General features: G+C 40.1%; 1 protein-coding gene across 2 annotated transcripts in view; it reads left to right on the top strand.

Moving 5' to 3' along the window:
* CWF19L2 (CWF19 like cell cycle control factor 2) overlaps window positions 1-5,449 on the top strand; it is a 100,007-nt gene extending 94,558 nt beyond the window's left edge. For both annotated transcript variants that reach the window (XM_072993647.2, XM_020803161.3), the window contains exons 16-18: window positions 1,054-1,134; window positions 3,392-3,493; window positions 4,097-5,449. In XM_072993647.2, the coding sequence (XP_072849748.2) occupies window positions 1,054-1,134; window positions 3,392-3,493; window positions 4,097-4,237 (324 nt within the window). In that variant the 3' untranslated portion in view covers window positions 4,238-5,449. The remainder of the gene's footprint in view (window positions 1-1,053; window positions 1,135-3,391; window positions 3,494-4,096) is intronic.
* The last annotated feature ends 10,080 nt before the right edge of the window (window positions 5,450-15,529 follow it).

Consider the following 15,529-nt stretch of genomic DNA (forward strand, 5'->3'; position numbering starts at 1 on the left):
GACTCGAAGAACCACAGTTACAGGTAAGTAACCTCTTTTTCCCATTATGTAATAGTAATAATCATGTACCATTAAGTCAATTCTGACTTACTGGAATGCTCAGAAGTGGTTTACCATTCCCTTCTTCTGGGGGCATTCTAGGACTGTGCAGCTTGCCCAAGGCCACCCAGGCTGGCTATTCTCATGGGAGTCACCGGCGGGGGGGAATCAAACTCTTAACTGCTGGCTCCTGAGCCAGATACTTAAACCACTGAGCTAACCAGCCATTATGTAAAGGCTAGGAAATGATGTGTTGGTAGAACCTGCCAACTTAAACCAACTCTGGAGTTTAATGTGTTACTCTTTTCCTTTGTAAAATGGCTGCACATACCATATGAAAATAAAGTTATTTTTAACAGGGCTACATTTGATGAATCCCCATACCTTTTAATATGTGGCGATAGTGGAACTGAATCTTAGTCTTGTGCTTCCTTCCTAGTATTTCATTAAAGTCTTCTAGTGTCTTCTCTCTGAGTTACATTCTGAATCTTTATCAGAAAATATTTGAGCCTCTTAAACAGTATCTGGAGGTACTGGAGACTGAAATATAGGTGATACAGATTTTTAAATTACAACAGAACTGTGACACTTGTATTTCTTTATCGAAGTAAAAAAAGTGCTTAATTAGTTTTCTGTGCTGCTAAGGCCTATTGCCATTTTAATTCTACGGACTGGCAGTTCTTATTCTGAAATAATTGGTATTGGACTAAAGGTAGACTGCAATTCTAAAACTATACAAATGAAAAGTTAAAGGTACTGGGAAGAATGAGTATAAATAAGTCTTCATTATACTTTAATATGTATAAATTGAGTTGCAGAAATTGCAGGAATGTGTCCCAAATTAATTTCTTATATTGCACTAAATTTTTTGTATTATAAAATTAATATATATTATAGAAATTGCATTGTTCTCCCTTGTAAACTGATTTTTAAAATTATAAAGGAAGCCCTACATTATGGCACACAGTATAGTGCTATTTTAAGAGCATTCCATACATTGTAATAATTTTGCAGAAAGCTATAATGGAGTCCGATGAAGAATGGTCCATGAATAAAAAACTGATTGATCTGTCTTCAAAAGATGTTCGCAAGTCGGTATGTATGGAATCTTTTTACTTACAATCCAAAGCAGTTTTTTTTTTTTAAAAAAATAGAGCTTTCTGGCCTATATTTTATAAGCCAGAACCATGAATGGAGAAAAAATAATTAAATAAAGCAGATGAAAAGTTCGGATTTGGCTGTCAGGACCACATATAGTCACAGTGAAACTGATTACATTGAATAACAGTCCTCTTGGAAAGCCAAATGTTATACTGAATACATTGATGGCAACGAGGCAAGGTTTTTAAATAGTTCTGGAGCACTTGAAGGCAGTAGTGGTGGTGGCAAAGTTGGCAGAGAAGTTCATATCAGTGCTTCATTTTGTTTATCAAAACAGCAAAGGCTACAGCCCTAAACCACATCCTAAACTTACTAGGATGTACGCTCCACTGAACTAAAAGGGGCTTATTTCTGAGTAGATATGCACAGCATGACTATGGACTTGTTGGCGATGATGTCTTGGAACTGTTACCTGCTTGAGTTAGGTGGAGTCTTTGCTTGGAGTCATTGCAGCTTCATAGCAGTTTGCTCTCTGCACAAGGGCTAAGATGTTGGGGTGGGGGAACAATGTTTGAAAGGCATCTTATTACATAGATGGCAGTAGAATATGGTCTGCTAAGGGTACGTTCACTTCTGGTTTCTTCTCAATTTTAGTTCAAAGCATTTGAAAAACAATCTTCCTATGTCTTTTCTCCTCGCCCTCTGTTCATTGACAAAGATGACCCTATTCTTGTTTAAGAGGAAATAGAAGGACCTTTGTAGCTGTACTGTCTGAAGATAGAATGCCGTGATGCTGCCGGGCCCCTGGAAGTTGGGGAATGAGAAGACGGACAACCCTTTCTGTCTCTGTGCTTTCACTTGAGGATTTTATAACACAGTGCAGGGCACAATGCAATCCTTAGGTTACAAGTAACTCATCAGGTCCCTCAGTACTGCTCCCAAACCCCTCTCAATCTCTGCCAAAAAGACAAATAAATGAAATAATGGCTGGTGATTAACCTTTTGGGAGGGTTGAACGGCCATTTTAACACTACACCAGTGCAGCCAGAAATAAATTACTTAGGGAATTAGCTAGATCAGATTGGGGTGGTTGTTACGTGCTGTCAAGTCACTTCCAATACTGGAAGCATTCAGGAGAAATTTAAACAACCACCTGGCAGATATCCTTTGATTTGAATTTTTGGATTAAGCAAGGAGTTGGACTCAAAGGCCTTGTGGACCTCTTCCAACTTCATTATTCTATGATGCTAATATCAAAATCGACTGATTCCTTAAAAGAGACAGTGGGCTTGAATCTACAGGCGCTGAGCAGGGTGGCTCTTTATTGTCAATGTTCAAGTTGTGTAGCTGTTGCGTAGTTATGATTTTTGTCTTCTTTACATAGAGCTGCAGTCCTGTTTGGGCATTTTCTTCTTTCACTTTCCCTAACAATCATTTCGAGTCTTTGCTGTTTTTTCCAGTAAGATTGTGTCATCTGCATATCTTAAATGATTGGTGTTTCTTCCACCAGTCTGCACTCCTCCTTCATCAGAATCCAGTCTGACTTTCCATATGGTATGTTCAGTGTACGGACTGAACAGATAAGGAGAGAAAACGCACCCTTGTCTGACACCTTTGCCTATAGGAAACCATTCTATCTCTCCATATTCTGTCCTAAAAATAGCTTCTTACTTCTAGTTCTAGAGAACTAGACAGGGCCATATCAGTGTAAGCACACAGGCTATGGTATGTGCTTGCCAAGAAGTAAGAATATGAACAGAATTGGCCAACTTTTAGTGCCAGATGGGAAAAAAAAACTGTTGCCCATAGTCTCTCCCTTAAAAGACCATGGGATTGAATCTGTAAGAGCTGAGCTGAGCGGTTGAGGACAGGACATTTGAGAGCATTTATTGCCATGGGTTGACAGCAACTTGACAGCATTTAACAGTAACAGTTCTCTTTAGGTTGTGCTGTAACCCAAATGGCTTCCCTAGCAGATCTTGTGTCCTGTGGATTAAATCTAAATATTATTCCCTCGAAAGCAGAGTTGTTGAATAAAGTTAATGCTTATATAGGTCTCATTGATTCAGTGTGCCTGTTCTGTTTGGGATTAACAGCTGGATTTAGTGCTTTAGAACTCTCCTAAGAGTTCCAAGTTGTGGGCTCTAAATCTAAATAAATAAATCACTAGAGTTAAGCATTTTGAGGCTATGGTGTTAAATGTATTACTTTGAATGAAACAATAAATGCACTCTCTTTTTTTCCCCTTTAGGTCCCAAAAGGCTTGCCCTACTTCTGTGTTGATTTTGGGGTCCAGGGGGGATTTGCTCATGTCATTGAAGATCAACACAAGTTCCCGCTTTATTTTGGAAAGGTATTGAATTGTCCAGTTTCCATTCAGTGAAGTCTGCATAAGTGATAGTCTATACATGAGAAGCTCAGAAGCTCAGTATATATTAGGAAAACGGAATAGACCTGACAGTTTTATTACTATATGCTTTAGAATCTATCAACTATGTTTGTTATATCTACTGCTGTACAAAGCTATATAGTTAAGCCATTCTACATTATGTCAGGGCCTCATCATATAAGGTCAAGCCGGCAATAATGTTTACTTGAAGGTAAAGTTGAAGAGATTATTTTTTTTTGTAAGATCAATATTGTAATTTTGGAACAGTCATAGTAATAAATTTAGTTAATCTTGCCCCCATGTCCACAATCAAGGACATAGTAATTTGCAGGAAATAGTGGCATTTTTGCTAAGATTTTATGTTGTCATTCTACTTCTATATTCTTTGAGAGAAACAGTTCATTGTGCATATTTATTTTGTACACAACTGGGTGACTCACCTGTTCTTAAAATGGAAAGCTACAATGATTTCTCCCCTCCTGCTTCACAATAGTTGTTCTGAACAGTTGTGGATATTCCATGGTAATTAAGAAAAGTAACATTCTTCTCTTTGTTCTACTTTGAAAGGAAGTAATTGGTGGCATGCTGGACTTGGAGCCCAGACTTTGGAGGAAAGGTCTACGAGAAAACTTCGAAGATCAGAGAAAGAAGGTGTTGCAGTTTGCTCAGAGATGGAAACCATATGATTTCACAAAAAACAAAGAGTAAAAATGCAGATAGTAAACTGACATTCACAATAGTTAGGTGTCAGTAAACGACAAGGAACCCCTGGATCCATCCTTTTGATCATGTTAAAGACAATATAGATCTCCTCTGCATTCCTGTGAACACCTTTGGAAGCAAAAGTATATTTTAGGTGAGGCAGTTTGTGGTTTTAAGAGAGACAGACTGGAGTTATTTATCAGTCAAGCAAATTTCAGTGGTGCGATACAGACAGGTAGAAATTTAACTTGATGGATGGAAAGTATATTTTGTGACCTATTCCTTCTGCCTTTTGTCTTTCAGTGTGTATCTGCTTATACATAGTAAACGACCAGTCTTTTCTTGAGCTTTTCATTCAACAAGGTGTAATTTCCTTTTCTTCAATCAGTACCCAGTTTCTCAATGGTTAGAAACCTTTTGATACATACACACCTACCATGGTGCACATTTTCTTTCTCTCTCCTGTTATTCTTCCCTTTTTTCCCCTTTATTCTTCCCTTTTCCCCCCTTTCATGCTGCTTTCCCCCCATCAATCCTGCAGCCTCTCCACTGCTCTGTTCACTCCCTTCTGCCAACTGATCAGTCAGCAACACTTTCTGTCTTCCAACTGTTCAAAGGGCTTAAGGGCACTGCATTAGAAAGCATCATGTGGACCTACCTGGAGACCCTCTGGAAAAACAAACTTCCCTTGAATGACTGCAGCTTTGTCTCTGGGGTAGGTTACGACTGTCTACCCACAACTGACTAAAGATTGCATAAGTCAAATTTTAATTAACTAAAATCAATGTGTCTATTGTCTGTACCAAATTTCAGATGTCTAGGCTTCACAGATGTGGGGATGTATAGACATAAGGATCTACATTATTTTTTCCTTTTAAAGATGCCTTACGGTTGCTGCTTAAGGTGTACATTTGAAAAAATCTTCTTTAATAATATCCAGCTTGAATTGCGGCTATTCTTCAGGAACTTCTGTCAATTTAAATGAAAATTGATGTTGAGTATACTCCTAAATAAACACAATTAAACCTAGTAGGGCTTACACTGAGCAGAAATATATTTCCATTTAAACATTTTGAGATATGCTCAGCTAAATACAGATATATTTGCTGTGTGTTTATGCTCATGTATTTTGACTCTTAAGTTAATAAGAACTCCTCTGTAATATCATTAATTACTGGCTGTATGAATAATTTGTATAAAATAATATTGGAAATAATGGTACAAGTGGTTAATTTAGGGATCAGATAACTTCTAATTCAACCAGTCCAATTTTGTTGCATTCCACAAACACCTGAAATAATTTGTGCAATTTACAAAAGAAGTGATCACAACCTGAAGTGGCAGATGTATCCAGACAACTCTCTCTCCATGGATAGTTCTGCTTTGTGGAAAGGACTGGTATAGTTAGTCCACAGGCAGTCTGAGGCTGGTTAAAGATGCTCCCTGGAACTTCAGAGATACACATTTCTAGTCTGGCAGATTAACTACTAGACTTTCTTTCTGAATGTGGTACATGAGTCATAGACTTGTAAGTGACAAGGAAAAAAGCCATTTATTTATTTATTTATTTATTTATTTATTTATTTATTTATTTATTTATTTATTTATTTATTTATTTATTTATTTATTTATTTATTTATTTATTTATTTATTTATTTATTTATTTATACCCCGCCTATCTAGTCATTTCGAATCCCCCAGGCAGTGCAGTAATCCATTACTAAAGTATTCCTGAAGGACCCATTCAATTTGTTTAAAAACTTCCAACAAAGGAGATTTCTTAAATAAGAGTGTTATCTGCATATTTGAACTTTAGCTCCTAAAATTCTCCATTCTGAGGGTTTCACCCGAAGGATCCACACTGATAGACACCTATATGTGGCTGACCTAAATAAAGGCCTGTTCAGAATGGAAGATGTCCTGGTGGTTGCTTGGAGTTTCCTTCCAAGTTGGGACACCAGACTATGATGCATTCATCCATTTTGTCATTAATGATTACAGCAGCGGAAGAGCAGTAATAGTTCCTGGGATGTTGGGGGAAGAGAAATTCTTGAAGGGCAATTCCTGTGCAGTGGCGGAAAGTGGCACTGATGTAAAATCTTCCACAGATAATGGCAGTGACATTCAAGCTAACTCTTTTTTTTTTTTTTTAATAATTTTATTTTATTTAGGAACAGGGATAGAGGGTACAGAAAGAAAGAGGGGATAGGAAAGGAAAAATGGTTTTGGGGGATAGGAGAGCATAAAGTATAACATCATCCAATCAATTCATATTACTAATACATATCAACTTTTTGCTTTTTCACAGTTTGATTACCCTCCTGCTTTTATCTTATCATTTAATTTTAATTTTATTCTATGTTATTCCAACATTGTCTGGTAGCTGCTGCCATTTATACAATACATCCCATCGTTCAGTTTCTTTTTGAATTAAACAGTCTTTCAGCCCATCTGACAGAATATCCATTTTTTTCACTTCCCATATTTTCACCATAAAATTATCTGGTTTCAGTATCTCTGCCTCCTTAAGATTTTTGTCATAATGCTTTTTAATTTTGGAAGCTGCATGGGTCACTGGATAACTCTCTACTGCATTCATATTACCTGGTGTCATGTCTAATACAGACGATTCTAAAGTCTGTACAACTTCATTTAAGTTTTGTTTGGCATCTACTGTCCCCTCTTTCGTCCCTTTCATCAAATTTTCTATTTTGCTAAGACCTGCATTCACTTGCTGGAACCCTGTTAATATTAGCCTTTGTATATTAATCTGCCATTCCTTTTCTATTTCTTGCACCACTATTCCAGAACTTTGGGATTGAACAGACCAAGTCTCCATTTGTTCTTTTGAATTTTTGGGGTCCATCTCAGGCTTTGGGGTTTGTATAAATACCACAATAATCACCCCCTAGAAATCCTTCCACAGTTTCCACAATTTTATCAACAATTCAAACCCCTCATCAAGCTAACTCTTGTTAGTACTGCACAGAAGGCAATGTCAAACCACTTCTGAATATTTATACCTGCTAAACTATGATGAGATATGGTGTCAAAAAATGAAACCTCCGGTCAAAAGGCATTCAGTAACTTATGAGAGAGGAGCAAAAGACAAGTACAAACAGTACTGTTGCCATTAAAGCAACTGAATTAAAACCAAAAAGACAAATGAAATCTGCCACTTGACAGATGAAATTGAAACATGAATCAAAGTATACTTGAGGTAAAAAGATCCCAAGATCTTCCCATTGACTATGTATGGCTCTGAAAAATGGACAATGCAGGAGCTGACAGGGAATAAAGTAGTTTGAACGGTGGTGTCAGAGAGGAGCTTCATGGCTGCATGGCTCATCAGAAAGACAAACAAATGGGTGCTAGTCAGATCAAGCCTCAACTCTCCCTAGAAACTAAAATTACTCAACTGAGGCTATTGTACTTCAGGCACATCATGAGAAAACAGGACTCACTGAGAAAGACAATAAAGCCAGAAAATGTGGTGACAGTAAGAAAAGAGCAAGATGTTATATGAGGTGGATTAACTCAATAAAGAAAGACATGGCCTTTAGTTTGCAACATCTAAGCAGAGCTGTTGATTATAACTTATTTTGGAGGTCACCAAGTCATAGGATAATTGTGGGTTCAATGTGACATGATGGCCATAATAACAGCAATCTGTATTGGCTGAATTTTGTTTTTCTCAAGGATCACTGCATTTCTGCAAAAGCCTTAATGTGCACTACTGTATGCTTGAAAGGCTTGGATTGTAGTTTAGAACAGAATTGGTGGAAGGGGTTTCTCAGATAAAGTATTCAACCAAAGCAAACAGTCTTCCAAATAACAGAATTTTGTACAATACCTGGGCATAACCTGGCACATAGACATTTCAAGGGGAGAGGTAGAAAAAAGGGGGGAAAAGCAAGAGATTGATTTGGGGGATTTTTTTTTCTTTTTAAAGTGACCAAAATAGTTGTCAGCAATTGACAGACAAAAGCAGTTCTTGAACATTTGAACGCATAGTCTTATCCAGCTATGGAAAATAGCTGCAGACGCTTCAAGGTCTACAGGCCACAGTTGCTCCTCGTTGTGCAGTGATTAAATTGCAGTACTGCAATCAAGACCGCTCACAATCTGAGTTTGATTCTGTAGGGTTCAGATAGCGAGCTCAAGATTGACTCAGCCTTCCATCCTTCCAAGGTCCATAAACTGAGCATGAGGGACACAAAATGTGTAGCCTGAAAAATTAATTTTTCAGCTGCCCAGAGAGTGCTTAAAGCTTCTGTCTATATAAGCAGCACACTTTGGTTTGGTTTGCTCCTGCATTTAACTAAAGGTGTGAAATAAACTCTTCAGTTTAGTTTCTCTCCCATTCCTAGGGCTCTCACTGAGGACCGCAGGCTGAATGCCTTGGGAGGCATCATGAAGTGAATCATAAGACTTCCAGTGAAGTGTGTTCCGCTTTAGGGTCGTGCATGTAAACTAGGTCCCAATTACTTAAGTGGGACCTGCTTCTGAATAAAGATACCAAAAACAGCTCTGAAAATCTATGGAATCCATTGAAATGGAATCTAAATATATTTCTTTGAATACTGGCATCCTTCTTGCAAGAGAGGAAGGAAAGGACCAAACCATGGAATATGAATTTTTTTAAAAAAAAGTGGCAGCAACTCTTCCTGTTTTCTCAGTGGTTGTTTTGAGTTTTACCAACGTTGGTCCTTCCTTTGGCTCTTTTATTTCTCAGGGGAGCCAGACATTGTACCATAATGCATCAACAGTTCATGAGGTTTTCACCTGACACCTATGTGCACAAATAGCTCTTGACCTGGGATGTATATCGTTTCTACATTGCAAGAGCAAATGTTTTATTTTCCCATTAAAAAAGCAATGTTAAAACCGGGTCTTGAAACCTATGAAGGATGGTAAGCTTCAAACAGCAGTATTTTTGAAGGCATTACATCACAGGCTGTTGGTGGTGCATCTCTGACCAAGAATGACCAAAGATCTGATCTGATATAAGGCAAATTTGGTGCCCAGGTTTTACGTTTATCCAAGAGGGGCATCATTTGCTTTTGTTGAGCTTGGATCAAATCTCTGAACACAACAACATGGTGACAATTGGTAGGAGGGCCTTCGGGGAATAGATGTTTTGGGCCGAGCCAGGCATATACAAAAGGGCCAGGCACAATGTGAGCTCAGCGCAAAACAAGCAAGTTACTAACAATTTCCAGGCTGCTGGCACTTCATATTGAAAAAAGCATCAGAGCAGCTTAGAAACTGAACTTGGGGAAAACTGGCAGATGCCGGGAAGCATCACGTTCTAGGTGACTCACTCTTAGGGCATCAGAGTGAAAAAGCTTTGATTGTCCAATTGGGGATAGGATAGAGATAATACACAAGCATACCACACCATGTGACAATGAAGTGAAATGAATAAGTAATAAGACAGAGTGCCCCAGATGTGCACATTTAGAGACATTTGGAGATGAACACCACCTATAGTTGTTTCTCTGCTAATGCTAGAAATCTGAACCCAAATGTGGGAAGTGCATGTTTTTAGAAATGTATAGATGCAGTTGGTATGATGGCAGCTTTGCAAAATGGGGAAGACCAGTGGCATACAGTTAGATTCAAACTAGAAGTTTTCGGATGTGGTGCCATGCTGTTTGTCAAAGAGGAGATGAGTTAAACTAGAAATATTTGACAGCCCTTCCCCATAGTTAAGATTCTTTTGAAGAAGTACTGTGGGTGACAACAGGACTGAAAAATAATTTGGTATCTGAGATACATTGTTGTCTCCCTGCTATAATGCTCAATCTTGATATAGGCATTGGATGAAAGAAGCATCTAAAACTGAAAGGATTATATCAGAACAGAAAAACCTATTGGTGGCAGAGATGAATTGAAGATTGAGTGTTGGCACATGGTGTTCAGAGGCTGTTGATGGTGCATTTCTGACCTAGAATGACCGAAGATCTGATCTGATGTAAGCCAAATTTGGTGTCCAGGTTTTACATTTATCCAAGAGTTCTTAAAGAAATAAGACATGTATATGCTGATTTTCTTATAAAAGTATGTAACTTGATAATATGATTGGCTTTTGAGGACTAGAGAGTGGTCAATGTAATGTCGTTTTAAAACAAAATCTAGAAAGAGCCAGAGAATTAGAGATGGTAAGCTTCATGGCTGCGCCAGGCGAATTATGGGAAAGCATGAATGAACATAAAATTACCATACAGACACTACAGGGCTAGGTAAATTCATGATTGGGAGGGAACCAACCAGGAACTCTGCTTGTTACTGCTGCTACTGAAGCACTGCAAACATGATGGGGAAAACAACAAGACAAAATACTCAACACATGTTGGAACCCTCTTTCTACTGTATGTTGATCAGCACTTCCAGGTTTTTGGAGGTGTTAGTCAACTTGTAAATGAAGAATGCGTTCCCTGCACAGTTTGTTTTGAAGTGTGCTAACATTTCTACCATAACCATCTGATGGGCATGGAAGTGTGTGTGTGTTTAGTCGTTTAGTCGTGTCCGACTCTTCGTGACCCCATGGACCAGAGCACGCCAGGCCCTCCTGTCTTCTACTGCCTCCCGGAGTTGTGTCAGGTTCATGTTGGTTGCTTCGCAGACACTGTCCAGCCATCTCATCCTCGGTCGTCCCCTTCTCCTCTTGCCATCACACTTTCCCAACATCAGGGTCTTTTCCAGGGAGTCTTTTCTTCTCATTAGATGGCCAAAGTACTGGAGCCTCAGCTTCAGGATCTGTCCTTCCAGTGAGCACTCAGGATTGATTTCCTTCAGAATGGATAGGTTTGTTCTCCTTGCAGTCCAGGGGATTCTCAAGAGCCTCCTCCAGCACCACAATTCAAAGGCATCAATTCTTCGGCGGTCTGCTTTCTTTATGGTCCAGCTCTCACTTCCATACATCACGACAGGAAAAACCATAGCTTTGACTATTCGGACTTTTGTTGGCAAGGTGATGTCTCTGCTTTTCAAGATGCTGTCCAGATTTGTCATCGCTTTCCTCCCAAGAAGAAGGCGCCTTTTAATTTCAGGGCTGCTGTCTCCATCTGCAGTGATCATGGAGCCCAGGAAGATAAAATTTGACACTGCCTCCATATCTTCCCCTTCTATTTCCCAGGAGGTGATGGGACCAGTGGCCATGATCTTAGTTTTTTTGATGTTGAGTTTCAGACCGTTTTTTGCACTCTCCTCTTTCACTCTCATTAAAAGGTTCTTTAATTCCTCTTCACTTTCTGCCATCAGAGTGGTATCATCTGCATATCGGAGGTTGTTGATATTTCTTCCGGCAATCTTAATTCCGGCTTGGGTTTCTTCCAGTCCAGCCTTCCGCATGATGTATTCTGCATATAAGTTAAATAAGCAGGGTGACAATATACAGCCTTGCCGTACTCCTTTCCCAATTTTGAACCACTCAGTTGTTCCATGACCAGTTCTAACTGTTGCTTCCTGTCCCACATATAGGTTTCTCAGGAGACAGATAAAGTGGTCAGGCACTCCCATTTCTTTAAGAACTTGCCATAGTTTGCTGTGGTCCACACAGTCAAAGGCTTTCGCATAGTCAATGAAGCAGAAGTAGATATTTTTCTGGAACTCTCTGGCTTTCTCCATAATCCAGCGCAAGTTAGCAATTTGGTCTCGAGTTCCTCTGCCTCTTCGGAATCCAGCTTGTACTTCTGGGAGTTCTCGGTCCACATACTGCTGAAGCCTACCTTGTAGGATTTTGAGCATAACCTTGCTAGCGTGCGAAATGAGTGCAATTGTACGGTAGTTGGAGCATTCTTTGGCACTGCCTTTCTTTGGGATTGGGATGTAGACTGATCTTTTCCAATCCTCTGGCCACTGTTGAGTTTTCCAAACTTGCTGGCATATTGAATGTAGCACCTTAACAGCATCATCTTTCAAGATTTTAAATAGTTCAACTGGAATGCCATCCCCTCCACTGGCCTTGTTGTTAGCCAGGCTTTCTAAGGCCCACTTGACTTCGCTCTCCAGGATGTCTGGCTCAAGGTCAGCAACTACATTGTCTGGGTTGTCCGGGATATCCACATCTTTCTGATATAATTCCTCTGTGTATTCTTGCCACCTCTTCTTGACGTCTTCTGCTTCTGTTAGGTCCCTCCCATTTTTGTCTTTTATCATGTTCATCTTTGCGCAAAATGTTCCTCTAATATGTCCAATTTTCCTGAACAGATCTCTGGTCTTTCCTTTTCTGTTATCTTCCTCTATTTCTTTGCATTGTTCATTTAAGAAGGCCCTCTTGTCTCTCCTTGCTATTCTTTGGAAGTCTGAATTCAAGTTTCTGTAACTTTCCCTATCTCCCTTGCATTTTGCTTCCCTTCTCCTCTCTGCTATTTCTAAGGCCTCGTTGGACAGCCACTTTGCTTTCTTGCATTTCCTTTTCTTTGGGATGGTTTTCGTTGCTGCCTCCTGGACAATGTTACGAGCCTCTATCCAAAGTTCTTCAGGCACTCTGTCCACCAAATCTAGTTCCTTAAATCTGTTCTTTACTTCCACTGTGTATTCATAAGGGATTTGGTTTAGATTATACCTGAGTGGCCCAGTGGTTTTTCCTAATCTCTTCAGTCTAAGCTTGAATTTTGCTATGAGAAGCTGATGATCAGAACCACAGTCAGCTCCAGGTCTTGTTTTTGCTGACTGTATAGAGCTTCTCCATCTTTGGCTGCAGAGAATATAATCAATCTGATTTCGATGTTGCCCATCTGGTGATTTCCATGTATAGAGTCGCCTCTTGTGTTGTTGGAAAAGAGTGTTTGTGATGACCAGCTTATTCTCTTGACAAAACTCTATTAGCCTTTGTCCTGCTTCGTTCTGAACTCCAAGGCCAAACTTCCCTGTTGTTCCTTTTATCTCTTGGCTCCCTACTTTAGCATTCCAGTCCCCTAGAATGAGAAGAACATCTTTCTTTGGGGTCAGTTCTAGAAGGTGTTGTAAATCTTCATAGAATTGTTCAATTTCAGTCTCCTCAGCAATGCTGGTTGGTGCATAAACTTGGATTATTGTGATGTTGAATGGTCTGCCTTGGATTCGTATTGACATCATTCTATCATTTTTGAGATTGTATCCCATTACAGCTTTTCCCACTCTTTTGTTGACTATGAGGGCTACTCCATTCCTTCTACGGGATTCTTGTCCACAATAGTAGATATGATAATCATCTGAGCTGAGTTCGCCCATTCCTGTCCATTTTAGTTCACTGATGCCCAGGATGTCGATGTTTATTCTTGCCATCTCCTGTTTGACCACCTCCAGCTTCCCAATGTTCATAGATCTTACATTCCAGGTTCCTATGCAGTATTTTTCTTTGCAGCATTGGATTTTCCTTTCACTTCCAGGCACGTCCACAGCTGAGCGTCCTTTCGGCTTTGGCCCAACCACTTCATTAGCTCTGGAGCTACTTGTACTTGTCCTCCGCTCTTCCTCAGTAGCATGTTGGACGCCTTCCGACCTGAGGGGCCCATCTTCCAGCGTCATATCTTTTAGCCTTTTGTTTCTGATCATGGGGCGTTCTTGGCAAAGATACTGGAGTGGCTTGCCATTTCCTACTCCAGGTGGATTGCGTTTAGTCGGAACTCTCCACTATGTCCTGTCCGTCTTGGGTGTCCCTGCACGGCATAGCCCATAGTTTCTCTGAGTTACTCAAGCCCCTTCGCCACGACAAGGCAGCAATGGGCATGGAAACTTTTTAATAAAAGGTTGGATAGTGTGTGCCATCTGTGGGCTCTGTAATCCCCTTACCTGATACAGAAGAGAATGTCCTGCCAAGAAGCAATCAACATAACTTCTGCAAAATCAGGATTCGGTTTCATGCTCTTAATCGCACAGGGAACTACTGGGCAAGCAAGCAAGACATCAGACAGCAGCAAGGTGGACTAGATGCTGCCAATTCTGGGGAAAAGAACCTACAGTCAAATAGATGCTAATCCGGCTATTGTCATTCTTTGCCAGCTCATGGGCAAACAAGCTACTAATAATTCCAGTGAAAAGTAACTGCAGGCAGGTCAAGAAAACACAGTCATACCAAGGGGTGGCATCAGGTGTAAGAGTCTTGGCTTCTAAGATCAGGATGATACACTTCTCACTTTAATTGCATGGGTCTGAACAGCACAGTTTTGTTTATACATGGATAAATAAATGAATAAGAGCCTCGTGGCGCAGTGGTTAAAACACTGTACTGCAGCTGAAACTGTGCTCACGACCTGGGGTTCAAATCCCAGGTAGCCGGCTCAAGGTTGACTCAGCCTTCCATCCTTCCAAGGTCGGTAAAATGAGTACCCAGCTTGCTGGGGGGGCAATGTGTAGCCTGTATAATTAAAAATTGTAAACCACCCGGAGAGTGCTTGTAGCGCTATGGGGCGGTGTATAAGTCCAATAAATAAATAAATAAATAAATAAATAAAATATCCCAATACATAAATATTCAATAAATACTGTGCCTCTGGGCAACCAGAACCCTATGTTCTACAGAAGAACAAGCCTTGCTGAGGGGAAATCATCATGACTTCTGTAAAGGTAAGTCTTGCCTCACAAACCTTTTAGAATTCTTTGAAAAGGTCAACAGGCATGTGGATGTGGGTGAAGCAGTGGATATTTTCTATCTGGATTTTCAGAAGTCATTTGACACAGTCCCTCACCAAAGGCTGCTGAGAAAACTGCATGGTCAGGGGAAAAGAGGGCAGGTCCTCTTATGGATTGGGAATTGGTCAAGAAACAGGAAACAGGAAGTAGGTGTCAATGGGCAATTTTCACAATAGAGAGAGGTGAAGAGCGGTGTGCCCCAGGGATCTGTCCTGGGACCGGTGCTTTTCAACCTGTTCATAAAGGACCTGGAGACAGGGATAAGCAGTGAGGTGGCCAAGTTTGCAGAAGACACGAAACTTTTCCGGTTGGTGAAGACCAGAAGGGATTGTGAAGAGCTCCGAAGGATCTCTACAAACTGGGAGAATGGGCGGCAAAATGGCAAATGCCTTTCAATATAAGAAAATGTAAGCTAAAGCACATTGGGGCAAAAAACCAAAACATTCATTATCAGCTAATGGGTTCTGAGCTATCCGTGACGGATGAGGAAAAAATCTTGGTGTGTTGGTGGATAGCTTGATGAAAGTCTCAACCCAGTGTGCGGTGCCAGTAAAGAAGGCCAATTCCATGCTAGGTATCATTAAAAAGGGGACTGAAAATAAAATAGCCAACATTTTAATACCATCGTACAAAATGCTGGTAAGGCTGTACCCGGAGTATTGTGTACAGTTCTGGTCA

Source organism: Pogona vitticeps, chromosome 3 (assembly GCF_051106095.1).
Source record: "Pogona vitticeps strain Pit_001003342236 chromosome 3, PviZW2.1, whole genome shotgun sequence".
In the NCBI taxonomy this organism is placed as follows: Eukaryota; Metazoa; Chordata; class Lepidosauria; order Squamata; family Agamidae; genus Pogona; species Pogona vitticeps.